The sequence below is a fragment of the Anabrus simplex genome, chromosome 1 (genome assembly GCF_040414725.1).
Source record: "Anabrus simplex isolate iqAnaSimp1 chromosome 1, ASM4041472v1, whole genome shotgun sequence".
NCBI classification, from domain to species: Eukaryota; Metazoa; Arthropoda; class Insecta; order Orthoptera; family Tettigoniidae; genus Anabrus; species Anabrus simplex.
The window spans coordinates 864,107,345-864,121,383 of NC_090265.1; the positions used below are offsets into that span (position 1 = coordinate 864,107,345).

General features: G+C 39.7%; 1 protein-coding gene across 2 annotated transcripts in view; it reads right to left on the reverse strand.

The window, feature by feature from the left end:
* Positions 1 to 14,039, reverse strand: part of LOC136857652 (dyslexia-associated protein KIAA0319-like protein) — a 221,070-nt gene that overhangs the window by 122,362 nt on the left and 84,669 nt on the right. For both annotated transcript variants that reach the window (XM_067136474.2, XM_068225261.1), the window contains exon 12: positions 5,502 to 5,650. In XM_067136474.2, coding sequence (XP_066992575.2) covers positions 5,502 to 5,650 — 149 coding nt within the window. The remainder of the gene's footprint in view (positions 1 to 5,501; positions 5,651 to 14,039) is intronic.

Consider the following 14,039-nt stretch of genomic DNA (forward strand, 5'->3'; position numbering starts at 1 on the left):
GAGTACCTTATTAGGAATATCCAAATGCTATATACTAATTGTAAAAGCTGTGTCAGAATTGGAGATGGTCACTCTGAATGGTTCAATACAACCAAAGGAGTACAACAGGGAAGTGCCTTATCACCTCTTCTATTCATAGCAGTTATGGATACCATTTTAAAGGAACTAAAAGGAAAAGGTAATAAAGATCTTCTGGCTCTGGTGTTTGCAGACGATGTGGCAATATGGGATGAAACAGAGGAGGGAGTGCAAAATAATCTGAATGCATGGTATAAGAAGTTTGATGATTATGGAATGAAATTGAACCCATCAAAAACAGTAGCATTGAAAATCAGCAGACATAATACAGAATGCAACATAAAAATACAGGACCACCAAGTTGAAGTAGTACACCAGTTCAGTTATTTAGGAAGTGTAATGGCTAGTAATAATAGAGCTGAGATAGAAATAACAAACAGAGTAACCAAAGGCTCTAACTTTTATAGTATCGTTAGACACCTACTATGGGATGAGAAGGTCCCACAAAGAACAAAAATGACCCTGTACAAGTCATATTTCATTCCCATCCTTACATATTCTCTGGAAACCTGCACACTAACATCAAAGGACTGTAGTAGGATTCAAGCCTGTGAAATGAAATTTCTTAGAACTGCCCTCCAAAAGACCCGACTTGATCATGTGAAAAATGATGAGATCCAATCTAACCTAGGTCTAAATGTATCGATGGAGGAAAGACTTAGGTCACCTAGACTTAAAAATGGTTTGAGCATGTTAAACGAATGAATAGCACAAGGTTACCATGTGCTTATTTGGAAAAGAGAATAACAGGTAGAAGACCAGCTGGAAGACCAAGAAGAAGATGGATGGACCAACTGAGGGAAGACGTGGAGAGAAGAGGATGGAATTGGGAATCTGTCTTGGACAACGAAATGTTTCTGAATAGACAACTTTGGAAAACGCTTGTTTTCAAACACCCTACCCGGCTCACTGGAAGGGCAAACCGATGATGATGATGTCTTCATGAAGTCACAGTACTGTCATTGCAGGACAGGCTGCTTCTTGAAACGCCTTTCTAAATGATGGAATCTGTTCAAGGCATTGAAGCAGGAGTTGCTGAGCTTTCCTTCAATTTGCTTGCGGGGCAAGCGAACAATAAAACGCCCTCTTTCATCACGCAATGTGTTATCCTTAAAATGCCTTTCACATGCTAGATTTTGTTCTGTCTGCTTCTTCACTGGAACTTCGTCTAACTCCCAGAATTTTCTCAGTTGCACATCGATGGGATGCCGATGTCGTAGGAAGAAATTTCTTGAGGTTGCTACATCACTACTGGGTGACTGATATCTTCCTGCTAAAATATATCCCAACTGAGTGTCTTGTAGGACTGGCCAGTCATCACCACTGGTTCTGTGATTCTGCTTCAATATACGAAAGAATATCTCTGTACCTAGCAGTAAATCAATTCTACCTGGAACGAAGAATTCAGGATCAGCAAGCAGAATATCCTTAGGCAGATTCCAGCTAGCTACATTTATCTTATGTGCAGGTAAGTGATTTGTGATCTTAGTCAGAACTGAACAATGTGCATCTGTCTTAAACTCTGAAACCTGAGAAAGTACATCAGCAACCACACAATGTTTCAATTGTTGTACCATGCCAATGATGCGTTCAATAGGAACAATGTTCTTAGTTTTCTTTAGGCCTAGCCATTGAACTAATTCCTCCGCTATATAATTTGACTTACTACAGGAATCAAACAAGCACCAAACCTTGTGAGGTCTTTTGTTACTCTCTAACACTAATACTGAAGCTGTGGAGAGTAAAACTTGACTACCAGAATGCATCTTTGTTGAACAATAGCTAGCAAGTCCAAATCCTAATTCTGAGCCACCTTCAGGAGAAGTTGAACTTGATGATTCTGCGCGAGCAGATCTAGATTGGGTTTCCTTTCTGCTTACAGCATGCAGCTAAGTATGATGTCTACCCCCACAAGAACGACAAGAACCACACTTCCAATCAGAAGTCTTATGTTGAAAAAGCGAGAGACAATTAAAGCAAAGTTTATTTTCCTTCACAATATTGAGACATTGTGGCACTGGTAAAGATTAAAGAGGGTCGGGCTGAGTGGCTCAGACGGTTAAGGCGCTGGCCTTCTAACCCCAACTTGGCAGGTTCGATCCTGGCTCAGTCCAGTGGTATTTGAAGGTGCTCAAATACGACAGCCTCGTGTCGGTAGATTTACTGGCACGTAAAAGAACTCCTGCGGGACTGAATTCTGGCACCTCGGCATCTCCGAAGACCATAAAAGTCGTTAGTGGGACGTAAAGCAAATAACATTCTTATTATTATTATTATTATTATTATTATTATTATTATTATTATTATTATTATTATTATTATTATTATTATTATTATTAAAGATTAAAGAACCAGAGAAACAAGGAAATGCCATTTGGTCCTTATTTCAATGACGGTGAAATTCTGACATTCACCTCCCAGAGGTAGAGAGGGGGCAATGACTGCATATAAAAATAATATTTTATATGCAGGCGACTAACGAATGAAGGGACCGATTATCTCCCGGTATAAGGAGATCCCCTATACCAAGTGCCAACAGTCTCTCTGAGAATGGATGAGTGGGTATGGGTAAGGGCACTCTATTGTCCTGGGAACAAGAAATTTTTCCCAAAGACAGAGGAACCAGTAGGGTCAACAGCATTAGGATGCAGAAGGCAACGGGAAACCACTGCACTAAAGATCCTGAGAGATATTCCAATAAATTCACATGGTATGGTTGCAACATCAAGATCAGAGCTGGCCATGTGGATCGTCTATCTCCGTTTGAAGACAACATCTTAAGAAGAAAGACTTAAACCTTTCACATCTGTAAATATAATGCATTTGTTTACAACACAAGTCTGGTCCAATGTGGAATATGTAAGAGATGATTTATTTGACCTGGTGTTCCTGAAGTTACACTCAGTCTTGGGCTTTACGGAAGTATCATGAATGTTTTCTGTACTAACAATTTCTAGTGCTTGATATCTATTCTCTAGAAATGTCACTAAGTCTGACCAGCTGTCTATCTCTTGAGAAGCAATGGTAACCTTAAATTATTCTCTTATCTTGGTATTCAGGTGCTCAAGGGTTATCTGAATTAGCATTATTTCAAAGAGCGACATGTTTAAATTAAGTGCTCCTAATGCAGCCTTGTTGCTTGTCATGTGATTGAGTAATTGCCTGAGCTCAGTAGGTGAATTCTTCGCAATCTTTGGAGGGGTGAGCAATTTGTGGACATTTCTCACAGCCATCAGTCTTGGGTTGTTGTACCTAGTCTTAATCAAGGACCAAGCTACCTTAAAGTTTTCATTCGAAATAGGAACAGCTTGAATGAGGTGTTTTGCTTTATCTTTGAGAGCTGAATTTAAATAATGTAACATGTGAACCTGAGATAAAGATACATTATCTATGACTACGCTGTGGAAGGTAACTTTAAAACTTATCCAGTCATTAAAGTCCCCGGAGAAAACAGGTAAAGCTATCTTAGGAATAGATGGTAAATTATTCAAGCTATGTCGAGAATGTTCGCCACTGTACAATGAACCATCACTTCTCGCACAGTGTGGTGCCAACAAAGACTGTAAGCCACCAACACCTGCGAAGTACATTTCTTCAAAATCTTTCTCGTCCTCAGAATGATCTTCACTTTCATCTCCTATTTCAAGCTTAGTCTGAACTTCGTCATATTGAGAATAGACCTTTGTAAGGTTTTCAAGTCTACAAGTGATCTCAGCAGTACCTCTACTTTCATCAAAATTATTTATAAGTGACTGTATGCATGTCAAAGAAGCCTTGTAAATACCTATTTGCTTAATCACTGACTTGGCTGAGTTTGAATCCATGTTGCTTAATAATAAAGTGTGACTGACCTGGGTGGTAGTTATATCCCATAGACTTCTTGATGCAGCAAGTTATATCACATAAGACTATAATTCAGTGCTGAGCTAACCGTAATTTGTTGGATAAACAATGGCGTCATCACTTTACACGTATATCTCGAGTTATCCGAACCATCACTTATGTTCCTACTTAATAAAAGCATTCCACTTCACTTAACAGTTTTCTTTAATCACAACTATTACTATATATCCGGCCCGGAGGACCAAAATGTTGGGGTTATACGATGCTTAAATGCAAACATGCTACGTGGTCGTTGTTATGCTAAGAAGCTGATTCACATCACGGAATATACGCATAGTCGTGATGGTAGAAATGGTTCACAACACCTGTTATGGTAACATCTGTAATGCCTTCAAACATGAATATGAAGAAACGCTGGATACATTCAATAAACTTAAACTTGAAGCCATGCTCAACGGCTGCACTCAGCCATCTTGTCCCTTGAGAACTCATCTTAACACTCGTACCAACCTTAAAATATATTTACATTCATGGGCGCCCACAGCATCTTTTCCAGCAGGGGCACATTAACCATTTTAAAAAAATATAAAACCAATATAACATCAGCAACATTACATTGTTTACAGAAATTTCCAGTTATAACAGATGCTGGATGACCGTCAGTAAGTTCAGTTTATGAAATAACCTGGTATGATATTAAACAATTGAACATCAACATTTTTAGAATTCCAGGGCGGGGGCCAAGCGCCCCCATCTTGCGGGTGCCCATGTTTACATTCTAACAAAGAGTTTCGGCCTGAAAGAGAGGACAAACAAACATGGAATAAACACTGCACAGAATCTGTACATCATTCAATTATCCACCAAAGTATAATGTTTAATATATGAACTTGAATTTTATTATTTTCAGTACATTATTTGTTTCAAACCCACTATCTCCCGGATGCCAGCTCACAGCTGCACGACCCTAACCGCATGGCCAACTCGTCCGGTGACGATTATAGTACCTCATGATGAATCGCCCAATAATGTCATACTAAGGTCAGACTCTTGTTGTTAGATACAATGGTCCTACCTCTTTACAATGAGATACTGAAGACTTGTCACACATGTTGTCTCGAAATTATTTTGATTAAAGAATGATGGTATTTTGTTTTTTTCAATTTGCTTTACATCGCACCAACACAGATAGGTCTTATAGCGATGATGGGATAGGAAAAACTTAGGGCTGGAAAGGAAGCGGCCATGGCCTTACTTCAGGTACAGCCCCAGCATTTGCCTCGTGTGAAAATGGGAAACCACGGAAAACCATCTTCAGGGCTGCCGACAGTGGACTTCGAACCCACTATCTCCCAGCCCAGGTATGGTTCCAGAACTATAGACATATTCTACACCAAATAAACATAGTTAATTACAACAAGCACATTGTGTGCAATGAAGTCATTCATTCTTTTCAAACAAAATTATGAAATAAATGCTCATCAACTTTCCTTGTGAGCTCTAACATTTTTATCACGGTATTTATACAGGCACTTTCAAAAAAATTATATGCTATAATTGTGAGCTTTGATATAACTTACTCTGAGTGACAGTAATAAGAACAGTATCCGATGCCTTGTTGCCATTCTCGTCCGTCACAGTCAGCTGAATTTCATATTCTCCTCGGGTGAGTTCAGTAACATTGGTGTGCGATTCATCGAAGGATGAGAACACTACTTTGCTAGGCCCTCTGGAAAAATAACCATTTTGTTGAAGTATAAATCAAGGGAACAACACTGTTGTATTGTTTCTGATTAACTTATTAATTACTCACTCACTCACTCACTCACTCACTCACTCATGCACTGAAAGCAAGCAGGCATGCAGAATAACTGAATACAGATTACATGGGAAGGAGGAAGAAAATAGAACATGGTTGCCCAGTTGTACTTCCTCTTAATACCACCACCACCACCACCACCACCAAGAAAATATCCATGACTTAGTAAATTTTCAGTGACAGGCCTACTTTTAAAAAACCAGAACAGAATTACAGGAATTCTCCGGTTGTTAAGAGAAACTTCCAAGAAAACATTTGTTGGGCGACTAATATTAAATGAGAGAGAAATACCAACTCATATTTTTAACAATGTAATACTTGGTACCTTAACATGTGGAACAGAATAAACAAAATCAGAACGATAATAATGGATGTTGTAATGGCACAAATCCAATGTAATCCATATAAAGTCAGTCTCAAATCTTGGCAATAAATGCAGTCAGAGTTCTAGAATAGATGAAACATGAGTCATGCGGCTTCTAAATGAATGAAAATCAATGAACAGAGGACCAGGGATGATCACAGCTACTGCTGAGATACACAATCTGGTCACAAGATTCCTGACTCAGTCTCGTTCATCACTCCTTACCCTACACAAGAAATAAGTATGGTACTGATTTGCAGCTGTGACAGCCCCTATTCTTCTGAGACTGGTTTCTGGGAGATCATTTTCCATTCCTCCACAAGAAAAAATACCAGATCAACCACAGATGTTGAATGTTGAGGTCAGCTCTTAGTTGGCATTCTTATATACGTAGGTGGTTTGAAAAGTTCTCGGAATGTACTAGAATTAAGTATCTTACTTTGGTGGAACTGCTTTTATTTTTCAACATAGTCTCCCTGTACACTAATGCATTTGGTCCAGCGATGTTCCAATGCCTTGATCCCATCTCGAAAATGAGATTCCTCCAGGCCTGCAAAATACCTCTCCAATTCGGCTGTCAGTTCTTCCCTTGTAGAAAATCTCTGTCCACCGAGGAAAATTTTCAGCTTGGGGAATAGATGAAAGTCTGATGGTGCCAAATCAGGTGAATAAGGTGGATGTGGCAACAATTCGTACCTCAGTTCATGAAGTTTTGCCATGGCAACAACACTTGTGTGCGGCGGAGTGTTGTCCTGATGAAAGATGACCTCCTTCCTTGCCAAACCAGGCCTTGTTTCGCGTATCTTTTTCTGTAGTTGGTCTAGGAGGTTTGCATAATATTGCCCCGTAATTGTTTGGCCAGTAGGAAGATAATCTATCAGCAGAATGCCTTTTGCATCCCAGAAAACTGAGGCCATGACCTTTCCGGCCGAACGCACTGCCTTTGCTTTCTTTGGTGGTGGTGAATCTGCATGTTTCCACTGCTTTGACTGCTGTTTTGTCTCTGGGGTATAGTAATACACCCAAGCTTCATCTGTAGTCACAAACCGGCGCAAAAAATCTTGTTGGTTGCACTGAAAACGGGCCAGACTTTGTTCGGACATTTCCAATCTGGTGCATTTATTGTCCAATGTCAAGCCCATCTTGCGGATAATTTTTTCATAACCAATTCTTTGGTTAAAATATAATATACCCATTCAGAAGACATCCCTACAGCTTCAGCAATCTCCCGCACTTTCAGTCGATGATCCTCCATGACCATTTTATGCCCTTTTGCGATAAATTCTGGGGTCGTAACACTTTTTGGCCGTCCACTACGCGAATCACCATCCAAGCTCACCCGACCAAATTTAAACTCGCTGGTCCACTTGGCAACAGTTGAAAATGAAGGAGCAGAGTCCCCCAGTGTGTTCTGAAAGTCGGCATGAATTACCTTTGCTTTCATACCTTTCTTTACAAAGTATTTAATCACTGCTCGAATCTCAGTTTTTTCCATTGTCACAAATCACTACGCGGAAACAACAACAAAGAGTCGTCACTACCACACTTTTGCAGCTAGAGCACTGATGTGCCACGTGTACACTCACAAAGGATGTGTGATTATTGCGCGGGAACCTCGTTGCTCTAGCACTGACATTTAGCGGCGATTCCGAGAACTTTTCAAATTGTCCTCGTATATCAGAGAGATGCTCTACAAGGTTGAGTAGTCTATTTTGTTACAGTGGAAGCCATTTATTTTTAGTTTCAACTTAGTTAATCTATAACTGTGAGGTTTATCAGTCTGTCAAAACTAATGGATGTTCTAATGACTCAATTCTGATGCAATCCATATAGAGTCAGCTGTTTCTAAAATCTTATCAGAGTTCTAGAATTTGGAACAGAATTTTTTATATTTATTTAATGTGCACAATGTGCAAAGAATTATTAAACTAGTAATCTAATATATCCTGAATATTCATAAAATACGAAGTCATGCATTAAAGAACTTCATCAGTTCTTTACGAGGTGGTAGTGTTCCGAGAGTGGATGTGACATTACCATGCATTAGAGCTATGCTGATGCGCTGAATAAGATAAGCAGTTGATCGCTTATCGCCGGAAATCAGAGCAATCCGTTGGCCAACCTCTTTGATAAAATTGAGGCCCTCATTACCCCCAAGTACCACTTGATTCAATGGCTACTGGCACGAAGAAGAATTTGTCCAACAAATCGCTGCACTTTCTTCTTCTGACATTTTCCCTATTCGCGGCTACACCTCCAGCACTGAATGACGAAAGGGGAAGATTGTACTCAACAGACGTGTTGGCACAGGTAAAGTCCCACAAGACAGATTTACCCCTTTTCCATGGCACAAGTGTCATTCCATCTGGCTTTTTACCGTCTGAACGGCAGCAGCCAGTGGGCAGTCATATGGAAGAAACTTCTGCTGAAATCAGAGCCCGCAAAATGACATAGTTTATAGTGGAGCGGTGTATGTGTCTGGCTTTATTTTTCAAAGGAAAGGCCATTGAGGCCACGTTGATCAACATAGGCGCCACAGGTTGAGCATCAGTCAGGCTGGTAGACCGCTGCTCCCAAACGTAAAGCCACAGTGATACAGAAATTCTCATTGGTAAGATGAAGATCAAGAGAAGGCAAAGGTAATGCTTGGAGCCATGCACCAGATACAGGAGAAGAAGCAGTGAGGAGATAGGCTTTGTCTTGAAGATTACTAGTTGGCTGCTGCAGAAGTGAGTGGAGATGACTGATGGAACATCCCAAGCATCTTGAATACTTCTTTTGCTAATGTCGGGGAACTACGCTGACTAAGCTTGACCGCCGAGATGTGCTCTTTTGTACGGCAGAATCAGGGTCCAGGCATCCACCAGGTGGAAGGAGAGCCTTGACAAGACAAAGAGAACAATGGAAAGGCACTAAAAACGACAGAATCGCCAAATCCACAGCACGACATATGCTGAGGCCACCAGAAGCAACAGGAAGAGGAGCCTGTAACCAGGCACTGCTACTCAAGGAGCAATTGATGGTTTCGAGGCCAGTTTTAACACAAAATTGAATTCCTCCAACAGCGGGGTCTCATGCCAAAGCAGGAAGTACATCAATCACAGGTTGGAAAATGAAGCGCGAATCAAGATGAAGGCTGAATGTGCCAAAACCATTTCAGCCAATATCCTGCATAGAGTTTCAGGGGATAGTGCTGCACCAAGTAGACAAGTATAAGATGTTGTTAAAAGATGAATTCCAGGGGCAGAAGCATTAAACTTCTCGTACAGTGTCTCAGCTTGTTCCCGAAGAATGCCAAGAAAAATGAAGATGTAGATGAATGTTTGAAGCTTGTGTGCGAATGTTAACCAGAGATGAAAGGACAAAGTCAGGTTCATCAGCAATGGTACCATCATCCAAATACCAAATGTATAGCTCGGTTTTTTTTTGCTATGGGCTTTACGTCGCGCCGACACAGATAGGTCTTATGGCGACGATGGGATAGGAAAGGCCTAGGAGTTGGAAGGAAGCGGCCGTGGCCTTAATTAAGGTACAGCCCCAGCATTTGCCTGGTGTGAAAATGGGAAACCACGGAAAACCATTTTCAGGGCTGCCGATAGTGGGATTCGAACCTACTATCTCCCGGATGCAAGCTCACAGCCGCGCGCCTCTACGCGCACGGCTAACTCGCCCGGTAGCTCGGTTTTAATTGAGGTGACAATCGACTGAAGAGTAACTGTGAAAAGAACATGACCGAGTGGATCACCTTGTTGAACTCCACATTCAGAAAGTATAATTTCTTCACTAAGTAAAAGGTCACTAGGCTGAGATTAACACTGATAGACACACAGATAGATGGAAGGAAACTCATTCTTCACTGCCAACAATATAGCATCACGATGGGACTCGCTGAAAGTATTACGAAAGTTTAATTTAACAAAAGCTATCGGGCACTGATGAGGAAACGAGTAATAGATAGGCTATGTGCGACATGGACAGCAGCTTCAGCTCCATTGGGAAAACACACTTCAAGTTGGTGTAGAGATAAGAAGTCCATAGCTGGTGTACGTATTCTGTAGCATAAGACTTTTGCAGCCAGTCGATGTCAAATTGTACCGACAGCAATATTTTTTTCAAATATAATACTTTTACCATATGTTATAAGATAGTTTATAAATTTATTAAACAAAATTAGTTTCGGCAGACTGAGGAGCCTAGCAGTTATAAATTAACTGAATCGAAATTGAAAAGAGATGACTTCAGACATTACAAAAAGACTGAAAAATGTTACAGTTATTGAAATGATCTTATGTAGTATATGTCCTATAACATTTTCACTTCACAATGACATCACATTCAACCGATTGAAAATCTGAAGCAGGATACAATTCATAATGCAATCAACAATTTTGCTTTATGTCGCACCAGAACAGATAGGTCTTACAGTGATGATGGGATAGGAAAGGGCTAGGAGTGCGATGGAAGTCACCATGGCCTTAATTAAGGTACAGTTATTTGCCTGGTGTGAAAATGGGAAATCATGGAGAACCATCTTCAGGGCTACCGACAGTGGAGTTTGAACCCTTTACCTCCCGAATGCCAGTTGATAGCTATGTGATCCCAACTGCATAGCCACTTGCTCGGTTGTTTCATAATGATTTCTCACAACGAACCTATCCCACACTGAGGTCACCAAAGCACAATGTTGTCGATATTGAAATCTACGAGTACTTTCCGTGCACAATATTAAATGGGAAAATTTTGTTCACAGGAGAATGATGGAAAGTTAATCTTTGGGTAGTGCAAAAAAACAATCTGTGTCTGGATAGGTAAATGATTTACAGAAGTTAAATTTCATAAATAAGTCATCATCAGAGGTCAGAAAATTATAAGTACTAAGCCCATATTTTGTGTTTGATCCCAGGAACCAGGCAATTCTAGTGATTTTCTAAAAATTATTTTCTGTATCTACTCAATAGATTAATATTTAATTATAAAACCTAGGCCTAAACTTTGAAAAGTTATATTTGAAATGTTACAATTTAGGCCTACCCAAAATTATTTACAACTAGCTGATGTACCCATGCTTCGCTACGGGATTCTCAGAAAGACTGACTTTGTGGTTTTCCTAACCTAAAATCAACATAGGTCATTACAAAAACGTAAGTATGAATGTAGCGATTAAAAGCAATCCTATCATATAAAATACTCTATCAAATGGAAAGCCAGACGTTTTATCACTTTTAACGAACAGTGCTGCGGTTAGATTGCGGTGCCAATCTAATAGTCCAAAGTTCCAGAGCTGGGATGACCAGGCCGCAGATTGCCATGAACACTCATCTGCCATCATTCCGCTAAATATGCACACTATTCATTCCAACCAGTGCCTCAGAGCAGGGATTGAATAGCCCGAATGCTATGATGATCCAGTGTGTTACGTACCAGTAGTATCAGAAAATTTATAAACCAGGGGAATGGCATGCTACGGAAGAAAGTTATCTAACTCCCCAGCTACTTCCCATCAATATTCAGACAGGCTGTTACACTCTGTACGACTGGGTGAGTTGACCGTGTGGTTAGCGGTGCGCAGCTGTGAGCTTGCATCCGAGAGATAGTGGATTCGAACCCCATTGTCGGCAGCGCTGAAGATGGTATTCCGTGATTTCCCACTTTCACACCAGTCAAATGCTGGGCCTGTACCTTAATTAAGGCCTAAGGCACTCCTAGCCCTTTCCTATCCCATCGTCGCCATAAAACCTATCTATGTCGGTGCGACGTAAATCAAATAAAAAATACTCTGTACGCAGCAGTAATCCTATCTACCGGAGATGAGGGGCAACAGAAGACACAAAGCACATCACGACAAACAATGGTCAATGTAATGTTATTGTTGATCAATGTTACGAGCTTTCTATATTGTAGGCCTTCACATTTAGTTTTCTTTCGACTCTATGATTTGTAAAATATTTTATACCATAAACTGTAGTTTCTTATTCTCCGACTTTACATACCGATTTTCATTAAATACTGTTTACCCATTTTCTCGTTACTCGGCGCTGATATGGACTTAGTAACAAAAATCCAAATTCATGAATATCTTTGTGATCATAGCCAGTACGGTAACAATGTATAAGACATGAATAATAGGAAATGTAATACTATATAACCTTAGTTATGTAGCATTCATCGATTACACCTCTAATAAGAAATATTTGAGAATTACATTTTAGGCCTTCCCTTAAACTACCATTTCACTCAGCGTGAATAAAATAATCTACAGCCTAGACTATAGCGACTTATTTCCTGACTTTGCACACCGATTTTCATCAAGATAGGACTACTAATAACAACAACAATATTTGAGAATTAAATTTTAGGCCTTCCCCTAAACTACCATTTTCTCAGCGTGAATACAATTATTGATAGCCTAGATTGTAGCAACTTATTCCCCAACTTTGCATACCCATTTTCTTTAAAATACGACCACTAATAACATAAATAGTTGAGAATTCAATTTTAGGCCTTCCCCTAAACTACCATTTCACTCAGCGTGAGTAAAATGATTTATAGCCTAGATTGTAGAATCACTGAACTACTTGGACGTCAAAATAACGAGAAATGGTAGAGAATTAGAGTATCAATTTTATAGAAAAGAAACGACCACTAGCACTATTATTAGGAAGGACTCCAATCACCCAGGCCAACAGAAGAAGGCAACATTTTATAGTATGATCAGCAGAGCACTTAAATTTCCCTTAAAAAGACAAGTGTTCGAAAAAGAGACGACCACCATATATGAGATCGCGAAGAGAAATGGATATACGAAGAAATATGTAGATAAAATAAAGGACAAAATAATAAATAAACAGAAATCAACCTTGGAAAAAGAAAAGAAAGAAAGGAAGAATGTAGTGGTAATAATATTTCATAATAGACACTCATATGGAATAAAAAAATATTTAATAAAAAGGGCATTGACGTGGCGTTTAAGACAAACAACAATAATAAGAGAATTTCATTTAATTCGCATAAGGTTAATAGATCCGACAAATTTAATAAATCAGGAGTATATTGCATCAAATGCCAAAATTGTGGGAAAAAATACATTGGACAATCAGGGAGGAGTTTGGAGACGAGATAGAAGGAGCACGTGAATGCGGTGAGGCACAGGAGATTCTCAGCAATGGAAGAACACAAACATAATTTTACGGAAATAGAGAAAGATATGGAAATACTGCACACAACAACGAAAGGAAAATTAATGGACGCTCTAGAAAAAATAAATATATATATTGATCAGAGAAACGATAATGAAAATAACTTAAACGAACTATTGAATGAAGAAAATGCGATGTACCGATTGGCTTACAATCATATAAGAAGGGAGAGAAAGAGAGAGCGAAAGAAATAGTTCCGGTCATAAGCACACGCCCCCTCCATCCCCTACATTACATAACTGGCAGCACAGCGACAGGTAGCAGCGAGCCTAACAAGGTCATTGACAGCAGAGAGTAGAACACGTTTGTTTATTCAAACTAGTACAAGGGTAGGGTCTGACACGTCCCACTCTGACGAGTCTAGTGTCAGACCTAAGACGAAACGCTGGTTAATAGAGCAAACGCCTGAAAAGCCTTACATCTGATATGTTTTTGGCAACCAGTCGAGCTGAAATAAGTAAATACAATTTTCTCTAATTATCTGAGATATCATCCTTTTATAAACACGTCGCTAAAGATTAGTTTGTTGGTTTATTATTTAAAGGAGTTTGACGGTTAGAAAGCGACCAGCACGGTCATCGCGTAACCAGTAGCAGAGTAGCAGATTGACAACAAGGAAGGAAGGAAGGAAGGAAGGAAGGAGGACATATTGTTTGGGTTCAGATCAATATCACCTCATTTTAATTTGTGGATAAATTAGATGGAATGAAGTAAGTAGGCCTAAATAATTTCTCCAGAC